A 12,022-nucleotide genomic window follows, 5' to 3' on the forward strand; every position below is an offset into this window, starting at 1 on the left:
GACGCGCGGAGCTTCAAACGTGTGGCAACCGTGCGGAGGTTGAGTGAGAGACTGGAGGCGGTTCGAGTGAGTAACTGGGTATTTGTGAGGATAGTCAGGGGTGGGCAACTCCAGGCCTCGAGGGCCAGGTGTTCTGGGAATCCGTCCTACCTGACAAACCATCCTACCCGTTGTTTCTACGCATGCGCACAACACGAAATTCAGTGGCGATCCATCCTACCCTATGTGAATATAAACTACTAACATACTCTGATGGGTAAAATTACGCGCCAAACCATGCTACCTTTGTGAATGTGACCTACAAGCATACTTTAACGGCTAAAATGAAGTGGCAAAACGCCCTGGCTTTATAATTATGAGCTTCAAGCATACTCTGATGGGCAAAGTTCAGTGGCAAAACGTCATACCTACTTACATTTGTGCTGGAATTACTCTGTGACAGCAGAAATGTGCATAAACTACTTACGGTAGGACGTTTTGTCAGAACACCGGTGTCCCTGCAGGTTTTAGATGTGTCCTTGAACCAACACAGCTGATTTAAATGACTAAATTAGCTTCTCAACATGTCCTGAAGTTCTCCAGAGGCCTGGTAACGAACTAATCATGTGATTCAGGTGTGTTGACCCAAGGTGAGATCTAAAACCTGCAGGACACCGGCCCTTGAGGCCTGGAATTGCCCACCCCTGGATTAGATTCACAGTTAATGACCAGCCCATTCATCCCAACTGTGCAAAAACTCTTCTCACGGTTCTTTTTCGATGGTGCGTGCAGCAGGGGCATAACGAGAGGGGGGTCGTGGTTGATACCACTGGAGAGTACAGTTATTTTACAACCCCCAATGCAACAGGATAATACACATGGATAGGACCAGTGATTAGTCATGTTACCAGACAACTATGTGTGGTGTCATTACACTCTCAGGAGACAATTTAATGGAAGTATATTTTAAGTACCGTATGGCTTCATAATGCTTGAAGGGGTATTAGGGCTACATTAAGAAAAACAAATATTACTGACCATTTTGAGACCAGTGTTGGTCAAGTTACTTGAAAAAAGTAATCAGTAACTAATTACTGATTACTTCCTGAAAAAGGTAATCCTATTACTTTACTGATTACTTATTTTCAAAAGTAATTAGTTACTTAGTTACTTTTTAAAACATGAATTACACCCTAAATAGGTAATAAAGCAATAGATCTTTCAGCCCAATTCTACTTTTTCTGCATAATCCATCATATAAAATGTAATCAAATGAAAAAGTCTCTTTTTAAAACTTGTTTTATTAGTTTTAATCTTTTAACTTTATGCATCAAGCAAACATTAAATTATATGCAACATTCTCTGACTGGAAGAAATTTGTTTAACATTTAAACCTATTTTCTGCATATTCCAGCATATAAAATAAAATAGTAACGCAGCTTGCTTACGGATAGTAATAGTAATAGCAATAGTAATCTCTTACTTTACTCGTTACTTGAAAAAAGTAATCGGATTACAAGTAACGCATTACTGCCCATCTCTGTTTGAGACTAAAGTCAAAATTTCAAGAATAAAGTCGTAATTCTAGGCAGCTATATCCTCTACAAAATGCCTCGTATAAATGACTTAATTAAACAAATTGATCAGCCGTCCTGTGATACAACGTACATCCCCGATAACCTCGGCTCTGTTCACTATGCGCCATTTCATTTTGTACAAATCCACTCTTTGGAGTTTGTGTGTTTTTCCGTTTGACCAGATGCAGCTTTCTGCACCATCTTTTCAACGTCCTTATATCATCACCACACTAATGTGCTAAAAGAGACAAAAATGTGGTAAAAGAGAAACTATTTGCCTTCTTGTTACTAAAACCGATTCTGAAGTACAAGTTCACTAAGTCGGAGGATATACCAACCGTAGCAGTTTGTCTTGAAACAAAAAACTGTAATCAGTCAACTTTTTTCTCAAAATAGATTTTCAACTTTATTCTCAAAATGATTAATAATGGATATATTTTTTTTATTAATTAATGTATTTATTTATTTTAATGTGGACCTAAAACTCCATCATAGGGGCGTGCTCAGAGGGGGGTCATGGGTGACACCAATTTCCCTGAAATGACTGCTCCAGCATCACTGTCCCTGGAGAGGAGTACTGTTAATCTTACTACCCCCAGTATAACTGGATAATACACATGCATAGGACCAGTGATTAGTCATGTTACCAGAATACTGCGCCTTGTGTCATTGCACTCTCAGGAGACAATTAAATGTAAGTTTATTTTGAGTATTGCGTATCCATCCACTGCAGTAACCCCTTACAAACAAGGAGTAAACATGAGTAGATTGATCCAAATATCAATAGTATCGATGCCAACGCTGGTGTTGGTGTCTGATTGATACTAACCTGATAAGATCGATACTTTTTTTTTTATCCTCTAAGTTAATATGTAGCCCATATAATTGTGTTAAATAAACTTTTTGGAATGGAAAAATATACCTCAAACATGCATTGTGATAAATGTTTTTCTGGTAAGTGTCACATCTGTTTGATTTTAAGCCTGTAACGCATTTAAACAAAAGAAAGTTGATTCCGAGACGGGCACATTTACAAAAAACTGCAGTTTCAAAGTACATGAAAACCTGAAACCTGTTTTGTTGCATTAACTGGAAAATAAAAATATGTGTTCTGAATTTCTAAATTGATGGTAATTTGTCTCATAAATTGTGACACACGATTATTTTAAAATCAGCAATATACTAAGTAATTAAAGCTTTAGCATTAATGGTACAGAGTACTTCTTAAGCCAACCCCTTAAGGAAGCAGCTGAAAGACAAAGTACTCAATACCATCAAAAAGCTTTATTACTTAGTAACTCACTGATTTTTAAACAAATCTACAAATATGATGAAGTGTTGTTATGGATAAATCTGCCCAGCACCAATGTGACATATGAATGATTAATGTATACTCTTACTTTGAAACTGAAACTTTTGTACCATTTGTAATAGCAAGTGTTTAAGTACATCTGTTTTAGGCTCTTGCACATGTAATACCAATTGTATGAACGCTCTGGGGCTCCTCATCAGTTCTCTACATTGTGCTGATTTTCGATCAAATACTCTGATTTCGTGACTGCTTCTCGCCATCCTCTCATTTCAGTCGTAGCCTTTAATCACGTTAGTCCACCTTGCCGTGTAACCTTTTAGATAAAACCATTGTCTAGACATACTTGAGTGCAGACTAGCTTCCCCTTTTTTAAAAAACATCTGCTTTGTTTTGGTGACTTCCCTTTCACAGCTGACTGTGGGTGATAACTCTTAATACAGAGACCCGTGTGTATCTATGTGAGATCTGACTGCAGTGCCTTCAAACATATGGTGAGATATTTTGCAGTGACAATGCCTTTTCCCTTGTGGTTTGTCATTTCAGGTATTGGCAGAGGAAGTTGATTTCTGTTCAGATATTAGTTTATTCTATGCCGGTACGGTGACTGACTACATCCCTGTCAGGCGTGTGTTATTGTGTGTGTATAATATTTTAAATAGAGGGAAGAAAAAAGTTACACTAGGGGGAGCTAGATACAGGTGACGCTACATCTTTGCGGTGTGTGGTGCCTGCAGGGCTATGATCTTGCTCTGAGCTACAGTATTCAGATGCAGTCAGCATTTGGGCCAAATACTTGTTCTTGCTAGTGTGAGGCCTAGCTTTGCCATATGAAATTCACGGTCATAAAGATTCCTTAGCTATGAGTTCCCCCTTTAAGTCTCTACACTTCTGGACTCAATATTCAGCATGTGGATAAAACTAAAAGCAATTTTAATATTTGGTCACCTTCTCCAAGCAAGCTTTCCTATACAAGCTTCTGTCAATAAAACACCGCATTGAGACCATTTCAGCCAGAACCTGGAAATGTTTTGGAAACCTGAATAAAATTTTGCTTCTGTGTGGTGGCTGACTCAGTGGGGTGATCAATGTTGATCAGTATGAATACATCTGCTACCTTTATTGCAACACTACAAGTTCAGCATGGTTTAGCAGCTCCTACAGTCACATGGTTTAAGTGTCAGTCTTGTGCAATAACAATACTGAAATTTGCCAGTGGCAGGATGTTGCAGATCAAACACATTTTATATTTTCATCTTTTATTGCAGTACATGTCATATGTTGTACAGAAGTTTAAACTCTTGCCTGAAAGACTTGAAATATTGTCATGAGTTAATCAGTGGGCGATGCTGGAAAAGTTGCATATTTCTTCTCTTTCGGGAGAACTAGGAGAGCTTCTCCATTTTTGGTCTCATCTGTCACCAGCTCAAGGAAGCCCTGGACTACTTCTGCAGACCTGCATCAAGAGGTACAGTTACCATGAATATTCATGTCCACTGCAAAATACTTTTAAAAACCATAATGCAATGTGTACAGACATTTTAAAGACTCACGTTAACACGCCAAGTTTTTCTATCAGTTCCTGGTTGGCACCTGCCAAGTTGGAGAATTGTCCCAGTTTGGACTTTATAGAGGAGAAGAGGTCCGTTTGAACGAATCCTGGGCAGAGGGCATTCATCCGTATACCATAGCCTGATGCAACTGAGGCAGCCTAGTAAGAAAAAGTAAATCTTTACATTTTGTGTAGGTCTCGATTCAATAAGGTGCTGAAAAATGGTGATCGAGTCCAATTGAACACTGAAGAGAGACTGAGCTTTGTGACCTGCATGTTCTCCTGCTAGCAGCAGCCATCAGATGATTGCCACACTGGTCAGAGGCATGACATGAACAGCAACAGTAATCATGTGTGTCAGGATATCCTCCACCCTGTTATTCCACCAGCAGGATGAACTGATGTTACAAAGCAGGATGATCCATGCAATTTCTAGTTTCAGTTTTTCAATACCATGCGCTTCAGTGTATGGTGCCAGTCCATTCCCTTGTGCATACCTTTGTTGCAACAAGTGCTTGGTGGAATTACTGTTGCCATAATGTTAGTTTGTTGCCATCGTGTTAGTCTGGTCATTCTGACCTAGCATTATGCTCACAACTGATGCGCGCTGATTTTTTTTTTTTCCCCCCCCCAGACCATTTTATGTAAACCCTAAAGTGTGCTGGAAAAATCCAAGTAGATCGGTTTCTGAAGTACTCAGAACCACCATGCCTTGTTTAAAAATCACTTGAATCATCCTTCTTTTGATGTCTCTGAGCCTCAAGTCATATTGACCCAATCAACTTTTACTGGCTGATTAAACAATGTGTTAATGAGCAGTTGAACATGCAAGTTATAGCAGTGGCACAGTTGCCCTAGTAGCCAATGATCCCAACATGCAGCTTACATTGACTATCCAGACAGTACAAACAAATTGAAACTGATTTTTCCTGAAATTGTGTCAGTTTCCTTACCGCAAATGCTCTAGTAAACCCAACCACTCCATGCTTGGTGGCTGTATACACAGGGCAGCAAGACAGAAGGCCAATACCTGTAGGATGGGTTGCAGTTCAAGTTCAACTCAAGTTTTCCTTTAGCAGTCCAAGTAGTCCTGATAGTTCAGGCTGTTCATGATTTCAAATGGATTAGCATGCATGCATGAAATTGTCCTTTTAGATGCAAATACACCATTTTGTTTACCTGCCATGGATGCCACATTGACGATGACCCCTCCACGACCCCCAGTCAGCTTGTTCATGTGCTCGATAACCAGGTAAGTCCCCCTAATACAGCCAACCTACGACAAGGCATCCATGACATTTGCAATCTCTTGCATATCTGCTGTTGAGTAGCTCAATGTGAGTGTTTCTTACAAGGTTGATGCCAATAGTTTTCTCCCACATTATCTCATTGAAGACACCAGCATTGTTGACCAGGATGTCAATTCCACCAAAGGTTTCTACAGTTTTCTGAAACGCAGCTTGAGACACCACAGGAATAACAGTCCTTTCAACACCAAGTGACAAAATTCAAGCAAAAGAGACAAATTCATCTCTGGCTGTTTATTGGAAACTGCAAGAACTGTTGCAGCATTCCCAATTCATGAACTTTAAGGTAGACTACAGAAGCATGCCAAGTAGTCCCTTTGGGAATCTGATCAGCTTGATTAGCACCATCAGCAAAACCCTTGTGCTCCAGTAAAGTTCTGTTGGCTCATTGACTCCCACATGAGCAGCCATTAATTTCTCATGGACTGGAGCTCCAGCTGCTGATAACTGCTCATACTGCGACTCAAGCTGGTGAGTTTCTGTTTGATAAAAATTTGCTGACTGAATCTACAAGTATTTGAAGGAAAGCAGCTTATACACACACACACACACACACATCCAAGCCTTTGCCCCCACATTTACATTTTGTTGTGTATGCATGTTACCTTTGATCTCCTCTTCTGACTCTACGTTGCACAGCAGGAACAGGGCTCTGTCTGGTCCATGCTCTTTGTTCAGGGTTTCAACTAAACTCTGTCCTGCAGTTTCATTCATGTCCAGGATGGCCACCTATATGTGCAGGACACCACATTTGGAATTTTGTTTTTGGTCACATCCTGCAGTGAAATGTTATGATTTACCCCCATGAAGGGTTTTAGCCACAGACACTAAAAGAGGAGGTCAGGAACCTGTTCCTTTTCCATCCCTGCTCAGTAAGGATGAAAATTTCATTTTAATTCATCAGACAGACCCTTCCTTGGTCCATTCTTGCAAATACAACCCTAAATATAAGTTAAATTTCATTGCTTAGAGTTTAAAACAATGAGTGTTACCATTTTTTGTGAAAGGGCTATAATAAATGCTATTAAATGGATAGCAAGTTTCCCTTCCAACATCCACCTTCCAACACTACAAATACAGCAATTTGGTGGGCAACCAACTTCATACCAGGGGGATTAACTGAAGACAGCTTATTAAAAGGATGCAGTTCAAATCAGACTCATTCATGCAAACTTAACCTGTATTTGCTTTCAAACTCCAAATAGGCCAAGCAGTAGTCTACGTAGAGTATTTGATTTTAGTCACCTATGACTAGTAAAACAAACAAACTTATCTACTCTGGCACAGTTACATGCTTATATTCATCACCACAAATTTACTCATTTATTGCGAGAAAAAAAAAGTATTCAACCTCAGCACTTCAAAATGTGAAGCACAAGAATGATGTCTGAACTCAAACACTACCTTGGCACCATTTTGCAGAAGAAGTTCAGCTATTGATCTTCCTATTCCCATCGCAGCGCCGGTCACTACTGCAGTTTTACCATTGAGAGCCATTTCAGCTGTTTCACAAGAGGAGACCTAGAGTAGATTTACAAGGAAATGAGAAAATGCTAAGCTAAGAGAAGTTGTGTGTTTTTATATGTCGCTGGTCATCAGGAAGCCATACAATTTCCAGCTGGTTCGAATACAGGAAGAGGCAATCAGAGTAAGTGAGTGCACCTGTAGGAGTTGTGGCTCTGCTGACTGAAGCTTGGCCCAACTCAATAAAACATAATTTGACCTCATTTATTGAAGCTATGTTTTCTTTGCAGGCAAGAGCAACTGTTTTTCAGACTTACTGAAGTGGAAACAGTCTAACTTAGTACGATGTCTTTGATACAGGCAACACAAATAAGTGAAATATTTTGATAAGTCACGATAAGTCATTTTTTAATGTGACCAATGAAAGACTTTGGAAATGTTTGAAATCTATTTTGACCTGACGTTCATAAATCTCTGAATCCCCACAGTCATTAGTGGAGGTGCATGTGGCCAGCAGATGGAGGTATGGAGCTGTGCAACTTCGTGGCCTATGTCTGTGAGCTAAGTTAAGTGGCAAATCCAATTAGCCACATATCCACATGCATTCATGAGGAGTGCATTCAAATAAACAGCCTAAAGTTTTTTTTAGGAAGGAGTTTGAGCAGCAGTGCTATCAGCTGGTCCAGATAGCTGAGCCCACTCGACCGATATGATACTCCACTGGCTGGCTCAAATACTCCATATGCTGACTTTAATATTTAGGCATTAATGAAGCATTTAATAAAAGAAATGCTGATGAGTCAGACTGATCCATTAACAGAGGTTCCAGCACAACTAAAGCCTGGTTATCCCAAAGTTAGCTGCTAGCAGGTCATAGGCTGAAAGTCTGAGAGTCTTTTGGGGCCTAAGAAAGCATGAAGTTAAATTCAGTCCCAAATCTGATAGTAAGTCAGTGCAGTGAGGCAAGACCAGCAGCACTCTGAGCTAACACTGATGTTAAAGCTCATTAATATGAACAAGTGTGGAACAAACTGCACGGGAAAGCATCTGGCATGCAGTCTGTAGGGGTCTGGAAAAACTTTCCACTACAAACAGAACTTATTATGAGGAGTCACAATGAGTCACTGATTAGATTTTTAGGTGTAGTGGTCAATGAAGTTGGATGCTTTCTTGCTAATTTAGCTGCTTTTTATTGCATTTACTGTTCCTCTGATGCTCTGCAGGAGACACAGGAGTGGTTATTGTCATCAAAGGTCAAGAAGCTGTCTGATTAGTTTTATTCAGTGCCAGGGAGAGAAAGCATGTTTAAGCACGCATGATATTATGCATATACAGTGTATTAGTCATACTTATAAATACTGAGCCAGATACTGAGCTCTGTGTGTGTGTGTGTGTGTGTGTGTGTGTGTGTGTGTGTGTGTGTGTGTGTGTGTGTGTGTGTGTGTGTGTGTGTGTGTGTGTGTGTATGTGTGTACGGGTTCGTACTATCCTGGTGGGGACCAAAATCTGACTTTTACTATCCTGGTGGGGACTTTCTGCACCGTGGGGACCAAAATCCAGGTCCCCTCGGGGTTGAAAGCAATTTTCACACTCAAAATGCGGTTTTACTGTCAGGGTTACAATTAGGTTATGGTTAGGTTTAGGGTAAGGGTTAGGGTTAGGCATTCATTTTTAATGGTTAGGGTTAGGGTAAGGGGCTAGGGAAAGCATTATGTCAATGGGATGTCCCCACGAAGATAGCAAACCAGACGTGTGTGTGTGTGTGTGTGTGTGTGTGTGTGTGTGTGTGTGTGTGTGTGTGTGTGTACGGGTTCGTACTATCCTGGTGGGGACCAAAATCTGACTTTTACTATCCTGGTGGGGACTTTCTGCACCGTGGGGACCAAAATCCAGGTCCCCTCGGGGTTGAAAGCAATTTTCACACTCAAAATGCGGTTTTACTGTCAGGGTTACAATTAGGTTATGGTTAGGTTTAGGGTAAGGGTTAGGGTTAGGCATTCATTTTTAATGGTTAGGGTTAGGGTAAGGGGCTAGGGAAAGCATTATGTCAATGGGATGTCCCCACGAGGATAGCAAACCAGACATGTGTGTGTGTGTGTGTGTGTGTGTGTGTGTGTGTGTGTGTGCGCGCGTGCTCAGGACACATATTGCTTAAAGGGTTTTGAGCATAAACATACACGGCAAGACTGTGCAAGTTGATTATAACTGTAGAACTCATTGTGTGGGCTTCTGGCCAAATATTTCTGTCACAACCACTACAAATGTACAGAAAGTATTGCAACAGAAGCGCTGCATTGCTCACACTTGATGCTGATAACGATGATGATGCTTAGCGCTTGAAATATTTTCTCTGTTGCATTCAGCCCATTAAGCAGGAAGGTCAGTAGCCGATACAGTTTTATGAACTGCATCACTTTTGTTTTTGCAGCTCCAGCAACACACATAATTGCTGTTAGGGCAGGGTGGGAACCTCAAGTATTAATGCGATGTGACTCAACAGTCTTTCTGAACTGAACAGCAGTTCAAAGAAAGCAGTTTTTACAGCGTGGATACTCTGCATCCTTGTGTCAGTGAGGTATGTGCTTTTTTAGGAATTTAAGTAACCTAGTGATGTCATTAATGACCCCATTATATAAGTATACTTTTGTCACGGCTCTGTTTCATATATCTATGATAGATATTCTAAAATGTTCTAATGAAATGCTTCTGGTTTTCAATTCATCTTATGCAAAAAGGAGTTTTTAAAAGAAACCATGTAGAAAGATCAAGCCTGGAATTGGAAACAGCTGGAGTACCAGCATCACTTTCCACACTGAAGTAGATTTCACATCACTGACGAAGAAGTCCCTGCTCCAAAACTGGCAGCATCAAGCTCAACTGAAATTTGCAGCTGCCCATGTAGACGAGCCAAATGTGGAGTAAAGGTGAGGCTTTCAAAACTTGTAAAACTATACCAACTGTCAAGGGTCACGCTGGTAGCTGAGGCACTCTGTTAAAGGTAAAACCATTAAAATAATTTCTCTTGTTTTATTGAATTTCTTCGCCCTACTGAGGCGCACCTGTTGATATGCATCAGAGCCAGGCAGCACTTCCGTTTTTGTCTTTTTATTAATGATGGTGGCAGCGTCATGCTCTGGGGCCGTTTTGCTGCCAGTTGTTCTGGTACACTATACAAAGTGGGTGGAATTGTGAAGAAGGAGAACTACCTCCAAATTCCTCAACGTCACCTCAGATAAACAGCTAGATGGTTGAAACTTGAACACATCTGGGTGCTCCAACAGGACGATGATCCCAAACGCACATCAAAATTGGATTTGAACAGATAAAGCAGGCTAACATCAAGATTTTGGAATGAAAATTCTTTAATATACTTAAAAGTCGAATCTGTGCCAGGAAGCCAACCATTTTAAATTAACTCTGATAATCTGCCAATAAAAGTGGACAAATATCCAGCCAGAATTATGCCAGCAGCGTGTTGATGGCTACTAAAAGCATCTGGTCAAGAAGCTATTCAGCCAAGGAACATTAGTGGTATTTATCCTCAAAGGGACATTTAACCATATATCAGTGGGAGTGTATGTACAGATTTCAATCTGTATATATACTTTTTAACCTGTGTGGATAAGAAGAAACAAAATAAATTCAAACTTATTCACCCAGTTCTTGTTTTTTAAAGTAACTAAATGTGCATGCTGTACAGTCATTCCAAATTATTAAAAGATCAAAATTACCATGACATTCATGCCCATGATGAATATATGTAAATTTTTGACACGGCTGTACATCATAATACAGCATGTCTCATTCTGGTGTGGAGAGGTGTGCAGAGCTCTGGTCCTGAACTGCCACTAGGTGGAGCAGAGAGTTGATAGCAGCGGTGGCCACATGGTGGTAGATTGCCTGTTTCAGTGAAGTCATTTCATCAGTTTTTTGTAACCATTAACACGTGAAAGATAGCAGTTGCTTTAACATTCAGCTTCAATCTTTTACAAAAATTATAAAACATGAGTTTTATACTTATCCAGTGCTTTAAAGATTACCTTTTCTTCTTCTATTTCTTTTTGGTAGGGTCTGCTTTATTGGCTGAACTGTAAGAAACAACAATCATGAGACCAGCACCTGATGTAAACATCAAACTTTAAGACTGATGGGGCATATTTTGCTAAAATTGCTCCACTTTTGTATTTTCAACAGTACATTCCTGTCTTTCGTCAAACCCCAGGCACACACATTGTTTGTGATATTTATTTTTGTAGCAGGAATCATTATGTTTTGGGGGTTGTCTATAGATCTGTCCCATTCATAAATGCCGTTGGACTTTTAATTTAGCACAGATGCTTACTAAGACTGAAAGGAGATCTAACTCAACTTTACAGGTAAACATGCAAATGTCTAATAGCATGAAATTAAGTGATGACATTAAATATATCTAAGAGGTTAAAGTTCATCACCACTGTAGATTCATGATGTTTGGAAAAAAAATGCAATAATTCTGCTCATTATTTAGCACCATACTTCGAGTTTGCAATCATACTTTGGTGGGATGCTGAAATAGTGACACTAATCTTTAATGCCCGCATATTAAATTCCTCCTAAGCCTCCACCATATTATGAGTCAGGACAGTAATAGACGTAAACTGCAACTTGACTGCTGGAGGCATCCGACCACAAGAAGATAATTACAGTTTTGTCTCTCTGCTGCCGGGAGCCTTGGCGAGAGGTGCAAGTGTCATATCCTTTATTGCCTGAATCTTTTTTATTTTGTTTTTTAAACTAAAATAGACTTTTTTTTTAAAAAAAAAATTGATTTGACAGTGAAAATGTTTCTCTTCAG

At 39.9% G+C, this 12,022-nt stretch overlaps 1 protein-coding gene across 1 annotated transcript; it reads right to left on the bottom strand.

Moving 5' to 3' along the window:
* Nucleotides 1-4,197: 4,197 nt before the first annotated feature.
* Nucleotides 4,198-7,221, bottom strand: LOC134637881 (15-hydroxyprostaglandin dehydrogenase [NAD(+)]-like). Its single transcript, XM_063488423.1, has 7 exons — nucleotides 7,129-7,221; nucleotides 6,330-6,453; nucleotides 5,770-5,876; nucleotides 5,597-5,693; nucleotides 5,371-5,447; nucleotides 4,419-4,576; nucleotides 4,198-4,321 (listed from the first exon to the last, which is right to left on the bottom strand). Exons 1-7 carry the CDS (start codon nucleotides 7,219-7,221, stop codon nucleotides 4,198-4,200), a joined length of 780 nt encoding a protein of 259 aa, XP_063344493.1.
* Nucleotides 7,222-12,022: the final 4,801 nt, after the last annotated feature.

This window comes from Pelmatolapia mariae, linkage group LG10_11, assembly GCF_036321145.2.
Source record: "Pelmatolapia mariae isolate MD_Pm_ZW linkage group LG10_11, Pm_UMD_F_2, whole genome shotgun sequence".
Lineage (NCBI taxonomy): Eukaryota > Metazoa > Chordata > Actinopteri > Cichliformes > Cichlidae > Pelmatolapia > Pelmatolapia mariae.

Bases quoted from the DNA above. Each gene is read 5' to 3' on its own strand.
- LOC134637881 (XM_063488423.1), bottom strand. From the start codon at position 7,221: ATGGCTCTCAATGGTAAAACTGCAGTAGTGACCGGCGCTGCGATGGGA. The intron at 6,454-7,128 runs GTAGTGTTTGAG...CTGCACATATAG, and splicing joins TTCTGCAAAATGGTGCCAAG to GTGGCCATCCTGGACATGAA. The intron at 5,877-6,329 runs GTAACATGCATA...TGGTGTCTCAAG, and splicing joins GTCAGAAGAGGAGATCAAAG to CTGCGTTTCAGAAAACTGTA.